The 16,425-nt window shown below is 38.3% G+C and overlaps 1 protein-coding gene and 1 long non-coding RNA gene across 2 annotated transcripts; both read left to right on the top strand.

The window, feature by feature from the left end:
• The first annotated feature begins 255 nt into the window (after nucleotides 1-255).
• Nucleotides 256-4,235, top strand: LOC122672366. Its single transcript, XR_006334434.1, has 2 exons — nucleotides 256-431; nucleotides 4,022-4,235. It is a non-coding gene; the product is annotated as an uncharacterized LOC122672366 (long non-coding RNA).
• Nucleotides 4,236-5,234: 999 nt separating this feature from the next.
• Nucleotides 5,235-15,387, top strand: LOC122672604. Its single transcript, XM_043870065.1, has 10 exons — nucleotides 5,235-5,916; nucleotides 6,059-6,099; nucleotides 6,280-6,619; nucleotides 6,710-6,778; nucleotides 7,995-8,654; nucleotides 8,736-8,804; nucleotides 11,517-11,672; nucleotides 13,526-13,742; nucleotides 13,828-14,172; nucleotides 14,800-15,387. The coding sequence occupies exons 1-10, from the start codon at nucleotides 5,248-5,250 to the stop codon at nucleotides 14,922-14,924; spliced, it is 2,691 nt and encodes an 896-aa protein (XP_043726000.1). The 5' UTR covers nucleotides 5,235-5,247; the 3' UTR covers nucleotides 14,925-15,387.
• The last annotated feature ends 1,038 nt before the right edge of the window (nucleotides 15,388-16,425 follow it).

Raw genomic sequence — 16,425 nt, 5'->3', positions numbered from 1 at the left:
CTGACCAACTGCATTAGGTAGCTGTTGTTATTTTTGACTCGTTTATTTTTTATGTTGACATCCAAACACAGCCTAAATGAATAAGTGAGACAGGTGTTCCCACCTAAAGTATGTACGTGCAGGATATCTCAACTCTGCGCCAACGTGGTAGCATCAGCTCTGGCCCCACAATTATCTAACATGGCACTTTGTGAGTAGTACGCACTACGCACTGTGCGCATTTGAAGTTTTCCATTTTCCATCCAATATATAATGGTTTCTCGCTTCTCTTCCTGCCCCCGTGGTTTCGGAAGACGAACAGCAAGAAGCAGTGCAGTTGCAGAAAGAGAAAGATGATCTACAGAAAGTGGAGTCTCCTTACTGGTCCGCCTGCTATAGTGGGCTCTATCGTGGCAACGGTGGTGGTGGCGAATTTCCTCTTCGTAAAAAATGTAAGTCTCCTCAAACTTGGGGGTTTCTAATCAGATGCTCGTCGTTGTTATAGACATTGTCTTCTCCATGATTACAGTGGTAATCTTCAATTGAAAATTTCTTGAATTTATATTCTGACTGGTTTATTGATTCCTCAAGGGAAGGGTATGGGAACATTGGTTTCTGTACAACTCTTTTTGATTGGTATTTCTAGGCTTGTGATGTTCAAGATGAATTTTTTTAGTATAACCTTTTGCCTTTTATTAATTAGATGTACTTGTTTTCGAAGGTTCTGTTGTAAGAGATTCAATTAGGATACCAAATTTATTCTCACGGTGACTGTCGAGAAAAACGTTTTCTAGGGTTTCGGTGGACCTCTGTAGCTTCGAATTAACCACATTACAGCTTAATAAAAATTCTTGATTCGCTAATACTGCATCTTCTCTTTCCAATGTGTTTTTTTTGTCCTAATCATGCCAATTATAAAATCATAAGAGAGCTTCAGTCATCTCTTTTATTTTTTGACTTGCCCCCCCTCCGTGCCCCCCCCCCCCCCCCTCCTTCCTCAACTTGAGAGCTTTTTAATATGTCAAGTAGCTCATGGAACTCATGATCGAAGACTTCAATTGAGTTCAAAGGCCAACAATCTTTATTTGCCACGGAAACCTGATAGTTTATGGCTACTGTTTTGAGCAGTATTTTTATACGATTTTTCAACATTGTTGAGCGTATTGATGTGAGCTCTTTACTGTATACCGGTTTGGGTTGATATTATAAATCAGGACAGGTTATGGCATAAAAAAAAGTTGGAATTGCTTCTGAATTTGGACAGTTGGGGGATACTGTTTTGTTAGGTTGTTGTCAACAGTGGAGAGTTTGTATTTTCTAAGCCAAGGGTGTGACATTGTGATTATGCTACTAAGATCAATTCAGTTATCGACCAGTTTGAAAAGTTGTATTCCTAAACTGAATAAGCTATTCGGATGGCTAGGATAAAATTAACTTGTCGACAAGGATGGTTTAGCCTAGTCTATAACGATGTAGGAACAGACCATTAAAAAACCTGAATTAGAGGCAAGGCTGTCATCCTTTATGTGTTTTGGATGTCCTATTAAGCTTAAATAGAATATTCCTATTGGACCAGCAAAGGTGACCAGTTTTGGTATTACAAATTTTGGGCATGTGTGGTTTAGGAAAGTCTGTAGTGAGGAGACAGTTAAAAATATGAATTGAACCCCAGAACTGCCGTCTTGTACTTGATTTAGTTTTGCAATCTCCTAAGTGCATGTTTGGGACAGCTTCTGGGATTAATCTTTTGGAACATCCAGAAGCCAGCTTTTGGGGAGGCAAAAGGCAGACTAATGGGCTTATTGTGCAGTAGGCAGTAAAGATTCCATCACGAGGCTTCTCATTGGACCCGCCTTTTGCCTTTCTAAGACTGGCTTCGGAAGCTGGAGCCCAGAAGTTTTCCCAAACATACACTAAGGCCTCTACAAACCACCACCTCTTTGAATCCATATTGAACAACAGAAAATCTATCCGGTCAAGCCTCTTTTAGATATCTGTTGGGTTGGGTACTTGGTTTCGCCTCATCTAGTGTATGTATAAACCTTGCAAAACTTGAGTTAATAGATAAACCTGAAGCTGTTGACATACCACTCCCTTGCCTTAGTCGACTATGTATAACTCAATCTAATCCCTTTCTAATGTGATCCTAGATGGGGATAAAGCCAATTAGAACCAGAACCAGGACCTGCTAGGGTTTAATGGGATCGGCTAGGGTAGAATTAGGTAAATAGTGAAATTAGGGTTAAGGTTTAAGGAGGTCTAGGGTTTGATGGAGGGGTTATGTTAAGATGATATAAGGAAACCTTCCAGTGAAGGTCCCGAGTTGTTCTAATGTAGTTAGATGTGTAAACTCGAGTAGATGGTTTAGATGTGTAAACTTGAGTAGATGGTAAGTTAGGTGTAGGGTTTCAGGTTTTTGAAAAGGAGAATAATGTAGGAATCTGGGGTTTTTAATGGGAATTATGGACAGGGACTTGGATCGAGTTTCCTTAACAATGAGAGGGAGCTTCTGTCCAAGTTTGGGCTGTTTCTGATGGTGGATTCAGGCTGGGCAGACTTTAGGTTATGGAAGTGATGTTTGGAGATGGAGGGATGTTAGGATTTGGTTTAGAGGATTAGGATCAGAAGGGTTTGGGGATGGGGATTACTTACTTACTTGTTATTGGATGGATCCTTGAACTGGTAGCAGATCTGGACAACTGAGCTATGAATCTTCAAACAATCGGCAGTGACAGACTTGAACAGATTTGAATGCACTCAAAGGAGAGAGACAATGAACTAGTGAAGACTATCTTAGTCTCATCTTCACAACCTATCTCAGGACAGTGGAATGCAACAAAGCAATTTTCTTATTCATTAAATCGTGGGAAGCTCTCAAGAGCTCTTATAATATATAGCCTTATGGCTAGACAGAAATCAAACTCTTAACTATGACTAACAACTTAACTAGGACTCATAATTGAAATAAGAATACTGACTCGAACTTCTAACTAGGATTCAAACTTGCACTAGGAATCCTAATTAGAATTACAACTCAATAAAAACTTAATAAATAAAAAGTTGACTTAACAAATAACTAAATTAAAATCCTAACTCAGCCCACGATTTGTACTGCTGGTGTAGGGATTCCCCTACACCTACACGATGGCTACTTGTGCTGGTGTAGAATCCCTACACCTGTGGCTGGTTTTAGACAGCCAGTTTACATCACTTTCCCATTGCTCTCAAAACTGTTCTAAACTTGTGTTATGAGAGAGAGAGAGTAGTAGGAGCTTGTTCAAAGTATGGTATACATGTAGTAGGAAGTATAGTTACTTGAAATATGGAAACTGGTCTTATCCATTAAAAAAGAGAAAAGGATTTCATCTTCTCAAGTTTCAACTGGTAAGTAGGAGCTTGATTTAAAACTACTTAGTGACCTATTGTGGTAAATTTATGAAAGTTTGAGGCTTTAAAGGGAAAAGAAAACTGATTTCAGCCAACGTCTACCCAGGAAACTAGGAAGGTGGGTTGGTCTTATAGACTAGTTAGTGGAGGTATATATAAAGATGCAGAGTGATGGATAACAGCAAGGAGAGCGGGGTCGCAGCACGGAGAGCTCTCTACTGGACAGTCCATAAAAATATAACACCGAAGAGGATCAGAGATAAACAGAAAGCAATAGCTCTGATACCATGTCAAGGCTCGTAAAATTCTGTGTCTATTCATCATGTGGAAGGGATTACATATACAAAAGAATGGACCTATACATGGTAGGTCTACACATGGAAATAGCTTTCTAAGCAAAGAAAATATTACATAGAATATATACTGCTAGAAATATTTTCTATCCTGCATCTTTACAGTATATATGCTTTTAATTTTTTTCCAGCAATTATTTTTCTTTGTTGAGCATGTGAAGCATGCAGGTGTTTGGCTATATATCTAGATGATGGTTTATCTACAGCAAGAGATTTTTTGGGGTTGAGTTTTGGATTTGTGTTCTTGAAATTCCAATGGTGATCGTATTTTGCTAATTTCCTGTTTATCTTGTAAATTGCAGGATCCATTTCTTAAACCAGAGGAAAGGAAGCAACAGACATCACCATTGATGAAATAGACTTGGATTGCAGAGGCAATGATGCCTAAGATGTTCTTTAGTTTTGTCTGCTTCTGTGTGGGTTTTGTGTTCTCGCATGTGGATTTCCTCACTGTTTAAACAGCATTTTGGAAAATGAAATTTTAGTTGAATAAAATTGAGATTTGGAGTCCAAGTTTATGGACCTTTTTTTATAAAATTATTTCTTAGTGGTTTTTTATATGTAATTGCCAAGAATGTCCTTAAGAAAAGAAGAGAACAGCATTTTCCCGTACAAAATTCTATTTAAAATGGGTAAATTACACCACAGGTGCCCAGTTTTTATGAAAAGGTTGTTTCGGGTGTCCAATTTTTGAAAATTGACCTTTAAGTTGCCTTTTAAGTTAGTCATACCCTAAACTGTCATATTTGTCCCTCTCAAGTCTCAACCCCACCTACAACTCCACCTCCTCAACCATTGTTGCCATCGCCACCTGGACCTTCCTCCCCTAGCGGATACAATCCACTCTCAATCCATATCTTAGATCATGATTCTCTTTTTCTTTTATTTTATAACCTACTGAATCTTCAAAAACCTTCAAGATCATTATTTATTTAATTTTTTATTATTTAATATTTGGATTTTTATCAGAGTATTCAGATTTTTTTTCAATATCTCTAAATAAATACGGATGTCCCTAAATGGATACGGATGTGGATCGAATTCGGATTTTTAGTTATCCATTTATAGGCCTATATGGAATCCATATGAGTTAGAGCAGAGGGTGAATTGAGTTGGATCGGATAGATCGTCTGTTATTCGTCCGATTTCAGAACGATTCCTTCAAGCTTGTATTGTTGAAGGAATCGGATGCTTTTTTCCGTATAGGTGACCGAGAATGAGATGTAAGAAGAACGTGGACAGGTGAATCCAACTGGCATCATCACCAATAAGACCCTGAAATTCTTATTTAACTGGGAAAAAGGTATGAAGCCTTTCAGCAAATAAACGGAAAAGTTTTGAAGTCCTCATACGTCTAGATTCTGAAGGACGACCCACACCCACCAACTAATGGCCACACTATGCGCACGGACAATAACGTGCGCACCGATTCCCCACGTATAAAAGCAAAGGCCACTGCAAAGTCGCTTGCCCTGTTACGTTCATCGTTCAACAGCAGGACGGGGAGAAACATACCGAGCTGGCAAAAATGGCGGAAAAACAAGCAGATGACGATGACGATGAGGAGTTCGGAGACTTCAAGTTCGTTTCACCATCTTCTAATGAACCGTTGTATGTCAGTCAGGACAATGGAGTGGAAGACGAATGGGGAGATTTCATGGACAATTTCTCTCAGAAGCAAGATTTTTTTGGAAACCAACTCATATTTCAGCCATTTAATGGCTACACCCAAACTGTAAATCATACTAATCCACCTCAATCACAGCAAAGTTTTGATCTTTTTGGTGATTTCTCGGATCATTCGCCAAAAGCCACCGTTTTAAAGCTGAATCACGTCGAAACTGAAAATAATTCTGCCTCTCCGGTTGCTGAGAAACGGTGGGAGAAGCCTCAAGGTGCTTTGCCTCTTTCCATTTTTGGTGAGGAAGAGGTAGAATCTGATTCGAACAACCCATCTTTCAATGATACTCCAGATCCTTTTCCCGTTAAAAAATCGCCGTCCCCCGTGAAAAATGAAGTAAAATTTGGGCCAGGCCTCCGTCTTAATGATATTATCGTGAATTTGTACAGCCAGGCAGATCAGATCAAGATTGAAAATGGGTCGAATTGGAATTTGGTTGACGGAGATGATAATGGTTGGAAATTTAACGACGCATTCTCTCAAAACAAAGTCGGAGATAGAGAATCAGCTGTCAAGGTGAAGGTCTGTTCATCTCTTATGCTACTTCCTTCCCATGTCTCCAGTGTGATTGTCGATCAGAATTAGTAGATTTTGTTTTTGTTTTTATTTTCTTATTTTGGGCTGTCGTTCTAGGTGGAGCTGACATCTGATTTATCAGGAGTTCGAGTGGGAACAACAGGAGGAACAACAATTGACCAAAAAAAGCAGGTGAGCAGTTTACCATTTCAATGTGACTTATGTTGCATTTTGATTTAGAGTTATAGTCAGTAATTCACACTTCACAGATGAAGACCTATATTCAATCTGTTTCTTGCTTTTGCAGTGTTTTACACTCTAATTTATCCGGCTTATTTTGGTATATTAAGTCTGTTCGTGTTGTAATTTGAAGGTCAGTGATAGACAGTCCGAAAACTCTGAAGGAACTTTACATAAGTCAGGCCTTAGCAATGTTGGCTTAGATTCTGGAGATATTTTTGCCAATTCAGATTGGTTTTCTCATAAATCTGCTGGACTTTACAACGGTTTTGGTCTTAGCACTAGTATGGCTACTCAAAATGGTTCTATCTCAGTATCGCTCACTCAAGCCAACCAGAATGTGAATGGAAATGAATTGAATTCTAAATCAGGTGATGGAAAGATAAATGCTGATGATAATTTCTGGGATTTTAAGGATGCAGTCTCAGAATCTGAAAATGTAAATTTCTCTTCAGGGAAGAAGGTGATGAATCTCTTGAACTTTTTCCCCCTTTACTGTTAAGACCACCAAAATTTGGGATTATCATGGCCTTTAAAGGCTTTTGTTTTATAGGAAGAGAAAATGGTTGCTGATATTCCTGATGCTGACATGAAAGTGCTTGCATTTGACGGCGAAGTCCAGGTATTTAACTTATTTGATTTGTTTAATTTCATGGGGTGTGGTATTTTAATCTTGTCTTTTTGAATTTCTTCATATGAATGACTCAAGATATCTAGAAAAGTAAATCTATTGGGCATTGAAGCTCTTCTTAATGGTGCATTAAGCATGTTGTCAACCCCCCACCCCCCTTAAAAAAAAAAAAAAACAGTAAGCATGTTGTCTAACTTGTCTATAGTTTATTTATAAAGATATTAAGAATCTATACTGATCCCTTGTAGGCTCCAAACCCACTCTCTATTCCATCCATGGAATTTCATTTCATATATATATGGGAAAAGGCTGGGCACATTGTCCGCATACTGTAAGCTAGCGCCTGTTTTGTGTGTGTGCGTGTGTCTCTCTCTTCCCTCCTTTGAAATGACCCCCATGCCCCTCCTGTATGATGCCCCATCCCGTGCCCCCATTGGTCCCACCCACTAGCTTACTGCATGCGAGCGGTATGCCTATCCCTCTTCCTATATATATATGAGGGCAGACCTCGGCTCAACGGTAAGGTTGCTCCATTGCGACCTAGTGGTTGCAGATTTGAGTCAGGAAACAGCCTCTGTCTGAAGTGGGGTAAGGCTGCGTACCTTATGACCTCCCCAGATCCCGCAGTGGCGGGAGCCTTGTGTACTGGGTACGCTCTCTTTATATTATATACATATAATTTATTTGAGCATGTGGAAAAACTAATGTTCCCCAAGACTTTGTTTCATATCTCATAAATTTTGTTTAGGAAAAGCTAACCGAGAGACTGCAATCAAGGATGCAAGACACGACCTGTTATCTTGACCATCATTGGGGCTGTAGAGGCAAATAATTCCTGTTCTTGTAGGTTCAGCCTCCATATATGAATATGATAAAGAGTCATGATGGTGGGACCAGTGAGAACACACAAACACACATTTTCTCTTATCTGTGGCATTGCAGTGGTGGAACAATGAGCTTATGAGCACTTTCCTATCTTTTATTTATTTATTTTACTTACTCAGATAGATAAAATCCTATCTTATCCTTTCAGAGACTGGCTGAATTATAGTTGGAATTAACTAATATGGTCTTTCTTCATCATCTTTCTCAAGTGGTGTGCTACTGTGCTTCTGCTTTTTGTTTGAATTTGGATTTTTTATTTGAAGTGTTTTAGCTTAGACATGCCTTTGTAGGTCTGATTTTGGACTAATAAGTAAACTTTCAGGGAAATGGAAAATGGCATGGGGATCATCAGGAATCATTATCCCTGCCGTTTTTTAGCAATGGGAAACTAGATGCCGATGATTCCTTGTGTGGCAAAGATGTATCTTCTCATAAACCAGCTAACTATGTGAGAAACAGCACCTATGGTCAGAGTTTTGGCCCAAATGTCTCTCTTACTGATTTCATATTCACATTATACAGTCAGGCTGGGGAGATCCCAGCTGTTAATTCTACAAAAGGACCAACTGGAGATGAATTGAGTTCAGCCCAGGTGGGTGTAAATTCTGATTTAATGAATGGAGAGGATGATTTTGATGACAATTCCTGGGAATTTAAAGATGCCTTCTCAGAAACCAAAGCTGATGATGAATTTAATTTAATCCAAGTGGGTGTGAGGTTTGCTAATTCTAAACCAACCGAAGCCCAAGTCAGTTTGAATTGTGATTTGATGAATGGAGAAGATGATTTTGATGAAAGTTCCTGGGAGTTTAAGGATGCCTCCTCAGAAACCAAAACTGAAGGTCGAAGTTATGTATTCAATCCTTCAAATACAGATATAAGATTTCTGAGTGAATCAAAGCTGAAGAATTTTGTGGATTTCTACTCTAGATTGAAGGAGGAATCATGCAGTGTTGCTCTTCACCATCTTGATTGCCTAAAGGTTGGTACATGTCAGTCTTAAAAGCTCTATATAACATTTAGATGTAGTAAGGTTGTGAAATATCATTTTTTTTTCTTTCAGGAAGCCCAGAAGGTTGCTGTTCTTTCTGGCAATGATGTCAAAGCAATGGCTTTCCATGAAGAAATCCAGGTTTGTAGTTGGAACATGGTACTTCTCGCTTTTCTTTCAAGGTTATTTGTACGATTTCTGCTTCATTTCTAAACACTGAAGCTAGAATTTCAAGTAGTGTAAGAGAGTACATACTTATAAGCCTTCCTTTTGACTGTTAAAATTATGACGTGGTTTTAATAAAATCAGAAATACTAGCTTATCAACCAAGAGATGAGCTACCATTGGAAATCTGTAGATTTGTCTTAGAAGCAGTAGAACAGAAAAGGAAAAAGTACAGTAGAATTCAAACACTTTTACATGATATAACTATAAATTATTTTCAATGAATACCTGAACCCACACCCCCCCGGGGTGTTTTCTCCATGTGTTTGGGTTGACAGAACTCACAATAATGTATGATGGTTGATCATTTAATCTGACCTAATTTTGAGCCCCCCACCCTCTTCCTGTCTTTTTGTCGTTGTTCTTTCCCCTTAGCCCTACCCCTAAGAATTTGATTTCCTTGAGCCCACTCTGCCCCTCTACTATATTTTTAAGAGAATTGAATTTCAGAACTGAAATTGAAATTAAAGGCCAAACTGGGCAGGATTCTTTTGTATAATTCTGAAAGTGGTTCTAGAAAATAGCAGAAATAGATCTCAGAATATAAAATGGTGAACCTGATCCGAAAGCGATTGCAGGGAATTAAGAACTTGGGCAGAGTGTTATTGAAGAAGAAAGCAGAAAGCCAAACTACCAAGCAATAGCAATGACACTCAGTGAGGTTGGTGACCCCTGGGGCTTCCAAAAGAGAAACCAACCATTTAATTCAATTCATTCCACACCCCCCCCCCCCAAAAAAAAAAAGAAATAAAAATTGGTTGTGTGCACAGCTCTTTATGTAAAAGGTACTAAACTATTTTAGAGTTCCTACCCACTTAACGATATGTTCGTTTAAGTTGCCTAAACAGATTCTGGAAAACCAAATAAAAGAAGCAAAATAACTCCAGACATGATCCAGTTTGATTCATGGGACTCAAATAAACTTAATTACACCATCATCTGGACCCACCAGTTAAAGTTTTTTTTTTAAAAAAAAAAACCTTAATCCCCCTTTGGAGTAAGCCCATTACAACCAAACACCTTAAAAATAAATCTCCTTTCTGGACTTAGATACCAAGTCTTCGCTGCTAATGTGATTAATGAACTATTTGAAACTCCAAAGCAAGAATGGAACTTTGATTTGGAGGAGTCTTCAGCAAGTTGGGTTTAAAAATTGCTTGTAAGCCATTGTGGTGAATACTGAATCACCCTTATGTTAGTGGTTGGATACAGCTTTAGTCTTGATGGAAAATTCTGTCATAAACCGTAAGGCCAGCGAGGAGCGCTGCTATATCTGGGAATTATGAATTATGTAGGAAAATTATTTTTCTTAACCCTATCCCCTCCAACACCCGCAACAAAAAAAGGCTACTGAATTCCTCTTTGTTCCTCCATTTCTTTTCCTCTTTTCTCATTGAAACTTTATGTTATCCATAACAAAAGTGAAAGAGAAACTAGAGTTTTATTATCAAGTTTATCAAGCTATTGAAAATTCTTTTCAATGCTCCTTGTGGAATTGAGGGAAATCCAATCAATACCATCATATATGTAATCCAATTTCATCTGGAAAAATAATCGTACTCTTTACCTGCATATGCATTCATAGCACAAGACTTTACTACTCAAGCTCCATTGTATACCCATCATCCAAAAGAGAAAGTTCTGAGGGATTCCCCCTGATGAACTCTTATAGAAACCAGACTTATATGTAGAATAAGCCCCAGGTTCTTTTCTTGGAATTTTTTTGATAAATTTTATTCCTTGGATTTTTAATCCTGTCCGTAGCTAACTTTGCATTTCTATTAGTCTCTCCACCTTATGAGGGGAAAAAGTTACTGTGCTAGTCCATTTTTCTGAACATTGACATTTGTATTCTATCCAACTGCTAGGCATACTTGATCTTTATTGAAAATGCTGATTCAATATAAATATTGAAAAGAGAAAGCATAATCAATATGGATGATAATAATTAAGAAAACTACATTTGATTTATTAAATGGCATCTAGAATAGTTGAATAGGACTGAGTAGAAAGTGTATCCTCGGTTCTGGACTTCGGACCAAATTAAGTTCGCTTGTTGCTTGCCTTTTCTGAGCAACAAATCACTTTCTAGTGCTTTAATCTTCAGTTGCAACATATAATATTTTATGAAATGACCTTATATGGATTAGTTGTTAGGTACAAATTGATCTTCATAAATAGTTGTTTATTGCTTACTTGATTTTGAAGGGTTTGGAGACTTACATCTCTCTGTAGTGATAGGATATTCGGATACCAGATATAAGTGGTAGGGAGAAATTACCCATAAAAATTATGAAAGAAAAATAAAATTGGAGAAGGGTTCCAATGAGAAATTGCCCATTAAAATTATCAAAGAAAAAGAAAATTGAAAAGGTTTCCAATGCTTACATTTTCCTCTCTATGAAGTATATGACCTTATTTGTCAGGGGGAGTTTTGGAAGGGGGGAGGGTAAGAGATTGTACATCTTCTTGTACGACATCTGTTAAGTCTCATTCATATATTCTTTTAATTACAGCAACACGTAGAAAAATATGTGGGATAGGTTTTGCTTCTTCTTTGGTAATGTATGTTGGGAAAACACACTTGCAACATCGAATTCTATAATTATTCTTTTGTCCTGTTTTCAGGCAGCTTATAAGAAACTTCACAAAGAGGATATGATCTCTGAAGAAGCTTATTCAAAGGAGCTTTCAACAAGAAAAATTTGTGTGAATGAATTTATGAATGATCCGACGTTCCAAGTGGTTGAGTCAGAATATGACTTGTCAAAAAGAATATCATTAGTAAGTTCCTTTATCCGTCAACCCTGATAGAGTATCTTGAATTCTATAAATTTGTAAAACTATTTGTTAAGTTTCACCCAAATCCATTTACTTATGCATCACCCCCCCCCTCTGAATGCTTGTGACAGTTTCAGCACCTGAGAGAGTTCTATTGTACCAGCCCCATAATCTTTATATATAAATCTAAACAGAATTACAATAGGAAAGTAAGTCTAAGTAAGTCTTACCTTGCTGACCTAAGACCTAAACAAAGTAGGAAACTAAGAGCTAGTTACAATAGAAATAAGAAATAACAAGAAACTAAGCTAAACTAATCGCACAGTATAGAGGTCCATGGACCTCCAACTGAGATACCAGCACTCTAACAGTGCTGACAAACAAACTCATCTTAAGGAGAATAAGATGGAATCGGGATGTTTTCCTTCCCCCCTGCCAGAAATTGGCTGAGCTGATGAGTGAATTGGATATGATACTTGTAGATATAAGAAACAGGAAGATGCAGAAAAGATGAGAAACAACATTAAGACATAATTTTTTTCTATTCGAAGAACTATGCTGGTATATCAACCTACTGCTAGTGACTAGTATTTCCTTGAGACTGTGAATGGAGTGTTGCTTTCACTTTAATAAACTTTATTGCGTATGATATTGTGTTTACACAGCAGAAACATTATAAGCTTACAAACAAAGGATTTTTTATTTTTAATTGAGCAAATAAAATAGCGGATAAATTAAGAGTCATACTCTTAAGTACAAGTCAAAACTCCCTCCAATTTACTTTTCATATATAGAAAGTTGATTTTGCCTGTCTGCCAAATAATATGCTAATATACCAAGTGTCCTCCCTTGAACTACAATTCGAGGGCTAACATATCTCAGGGGTCATCATGAAAAGATGCATTCAATATTCATGGCTATCATCCCCGAAAAAATGGGATTGTAAGCCCAAGGACTTAGGCTCATGGCCTTGTAAGCAGTATGCAAAAGATATCATCCAAGGTTATTTTTAGGTGGCTTAAGGAGGTACGGGAGTGAACCATTTTTCTGATCCAAGGAGCCTTTGTCAAGGTTAAATCCGCATCACTAAAGAATGTTTGAGATTGCTTAAAAGAATTCATGATAGTAGTATGCAAGGTGGACCTTGTTAAGGGCTTAAGGCATATGATAGGGTCGAATGGAGGACTTTGTCTTTTGTCCGAGAGCAGTGGGCTTTCAACCTATGTTGAGAAAGTGTATTCGGAATTGCATTTTTTTAGTACACTACTACATTCCTTAGTTATCATCAATGGATCTTGTAAGAAAAGGTTTGAGCAAAGGGATCTGTTGTCCCCTTTCTTTCTCACCATACTAAGCGATTCCTAAGTAAGCTCTTCTCAAGGAGGAACCTAAGGATTTGTTTCAGGTATTGGCCGTAGGTATAGGTCAGTAGATTGAAGGAGTAAAAATGCCCTGGTTGTTGTCGAGGTTCCCAAGGCTGAGATGCTAAGCCACTTTTAAAAACTCACCTGGAGTTGTCCTTGGAAATTGAGAACTGAACTCCTTACTATATATCTTTCTCGCTCAAGGGACATTGTATGTAAGATAAGAGTCCAGTTTTGAGAGTATCTCTGATGGGATTGCCATTGTTAAACTCCAGAATATAAGTGACTCTGTTTTCATTGTACCCCTCCACCCCCCCCCCTCGGCGGTGTGTGTGTGTGTGATGAATCTCTGTACCTCATGCAGGAATTTGTTTAAATTAGAACTTTAATCTTTGTTATTGTGTAGATATTCAAATTGGCTATTACACCATTTATCTTGTCAGCTGAGATAGGAGTTGCCATTCTAATTAAGTAGTGTGCCGTCATGATTAGGCAGAAAATGATTTGAATTCAGCGATTGAGCTTTTTAAGCATGCAATTCTAATTCTAAAGATCCTCTCATTGGGATCTGTTGAAGAGCAATCCAAGTATATTACCAATTGGTCTAAAATTATATCAGCCTGTGCTCAAGAGTTGAAACATGGTGCCTTGATTTGGAAGCAGTCATTACTACAGACTATCCACAAGAAAATGTTGTCTCAACTCCAAGGTATTTGATAAATTCAGTTTTACACTTTTATATTTATATATTGTTTATTTATTTATAATTCGTTACAAATCTGCAAGTGATACAGGCCAGCGATATTTTCTTGCCCTTGCTGAAATATATAGAGTAGTGGAAATTCTAAGAGCCTCAGCAACACTTTACAAACCTTGGATATTATCGAACCTTGAAGATCCTTCAATTATCTTTGCTCTTTTGGAGGAATGCAAGACTGTATGGTCAGAGTCAGGATTGGAAGAAGCTGTCCGGAGTATCCCTGATCCAGTTAGCATTGGTTATGATGGGACTGTCATGGCATTGTTGGATTCTATAAAGTCTATCCATGATCTGGATGTGCTGGCTCTTCAAAACAGAGTTTTCTCCCAGAAAGAATCAATTTGTCAACTATCAGGATTATCTTGTGCAGTGGTGCCAGGTATGTAGATCTTGAAGTCTTGTTTGGAGAAATCAGAATTGAGGATGGGAAGAATCCTTCTTCCCATTCTCTCTCTGTGCATTGCATGTTTGAAGGAGATACAGATCTACCATTTGCTGGGTCCTTCACATAGAAGATCTCCTTGACCTACAATTTCTTCACCATTTGCCCCTCCCTTAAACGTTTATAGCTGTTGTGTGTGTGAAAGAATGAAAAAAATAATAGATTGAATTCTCAAGTTCATCATTATGGGAAACTTTGGATTTTGTAATTCCTCAATGGGATTGCCCAAAACAACAATCTTGCCTTGTCCCCATGTATCACTTGTGCACTAAAATTAAGCGACGGTATCCTCTATGGTGGTTTAATTATCACTGTGCAGGATGATCTGAGGGAGGGTGAAAATTTTCATCTTTGTGCCTCGCCAGAAAGTGAACCTTCGATCCAAACTTTATTTTGGCTTAACTGTTTAAAAGAGTTACTTAGTTTCTAAAATATACTTCATCATTTCATAGACTGGAGGATGTAACCCATCCTGTGGATTATAATATAATTTTTCTTCTCATAATTCCTTCCAAAATATTGATGACCTTTCTCCTTACGTCGTGTATTCTTCAACATAACCAGATATGAAGGTCGTTGTCTGGGATGGAGAACACTACTTTCTCATCCTAGCAAACTTGTGGGTAAATAGGATATCTTGTGATCCTCCAAGGACACCACATTTGCGCATCAGTTATGATGACTGCTGAAGCTGAAATCAGTTTTTCCATCACTCCTCATCATATATTTGAATCAGATTGATTTCCTTTCTTGTGAGGCATTTTGCACAGCATCTAAATTATAAGGACATCAATTGTGGTGAAAGTAACTGCGGCAGAGGCCTGCTGAACCTAAAGACAACACCAAAAGGGAATGTACTTGAAGCTGCGTCAGTGAAAAGATGATGTGATCAACTCAAGCTTGGCTTCATCAAGGTTTTATATTGGCTGTTGGGGCTTGGTTTGAATTGGCAAGGTAGGAAAATTTTCCTCCCATTTTCTCTGGCATTTTCTGCAAAAAAGGTTGTAACATAGTTTCTGGATGCAAAGTGTTTGATTGTTAACATGTAATTTTTTTTTAATGTAATATGTTCATAGATAGATGCAGCACAATCGTACACATTGTACAATGTAAAAACAATCAAGAATCCCTGTTCCTCCAAACCCCCCTCCCCCCCCCCCCCACCCATCCCCCGCAAAAAAAAATAAAATAAAAATTCCAAAGAGTAAAAACAAGATTAGATATTTCTCTTTAAAGGTGATGTTAGATAGATCCACAAAATCCAGATTTCAGAGGACAAAGTTTATGGACCGGTTATGCTGGCATGACCCTAAGGGAGAATGAGCTCAAGGAAGCTAAGGTTAGATAAATTTGAAAAAGCTGCAAAAAAGTAATTTCATCTTCCCATGGATTTTGGCACAAATCAACTTGTTTCCAAGCTTCTGTTTGGATCATCAACTCCATTCTGGATATTATAGAGCTGTTCTCTCAGGTTGTGTATACCCTTGACTTGTATCCATGGGGGACTCACCTGATCACCTTAAATAAGTGGAAAAATTTATCTGAGGGTATAGTTTATATATAGGGCTCATGTTCTCTATGACGCAATGCAGGTTGTGCTTAGACACATGGGCCTGCCACTCAGGGGGGCAGGGTGGTCATTGCGCCCACCTCCATGTGTCTGGGCGCAGTCTGTGTCCCCGGCACAGAGAACATTCTCCCTTGTATATAAAAAGGGAAAAGAATGTTGCCAAGCTGCGTAACGTACGATAGCGCCTCCTTGTGCCTATCACTTCCCCTTCTTATGAAATGACATATCTATCCCTGTTGTGGGAGGAGAGAGACATAGGGAGGAGCTAGCGCATGTCACACAGCCGGACAGGAACTCATTCCCAATATAAAAATGCGAATGTCATTGTTGGCAACAAGTGTAGATCAGTTCTGCAGTGATTCAGAAAGTTTTGACAGTGTTTAGGGGCATTTTGGTCCATTTACAACACTCGGACAATTTGGAAGTTTAACACAGCTGATAGTCTGATGACAATATTGGTTGAAGTGGCTTTAGTGGCAGTCATCTTTGAGCCTCTTCTTTCATAATTTGAGGAGAGAGAAAATGGAGGTGGGCCCAACAACAAGTGGACTCCAAAGTCCTAGAAGGACTAAAGTGGCAGCCAAGTGGCACAACAACAAAAGTTTTGGGGTGATGTGGCT

This window comes from Telopea speciosissima, chromosome 8 (genome assembly GCF_018873765.1).
Source record: "Telopea speciosissima isolate NSW1024214 ecotype Mountain lineage chromosome 8, Tspe_v1, whole genome shotgun sequence".
In the NCBI taxonomy this organism is placed as follows: Eukaryota; Viridiplantae; Streptophyta; class Magnoliopsida; order Proteales; family Proteaceae; genus Telopea; species Telopea speciosissima.
Note: the sequence above shows the minus strand (reverse complement) of the source record. Positions and strands in the feature narration are given on the sequence as shown.

Coding starts and splice junctions, on each gene's coding strand:
- LOC122672604 (XM_043870065.1), top strand. CDS start 5,248: ATGGCGGAAAAACAAGCAGATGACGATGACGATGAGGAGTTCGGAGAC. Junction 8,655..8,735: donor ACCATCTTGATTGCCTAAAG/GTTGGTACATGT, acceptor TTTTTCTTTCAG/GAAGCCCAGAAGGTTGCTGT. Junction 11,673..13,525: donor TGTCAAAAAGAATATCATTA/GTAAGTTCCTTT, acceptor CGTCATGATTAG/GCAGAAAATGATTTGAATTC.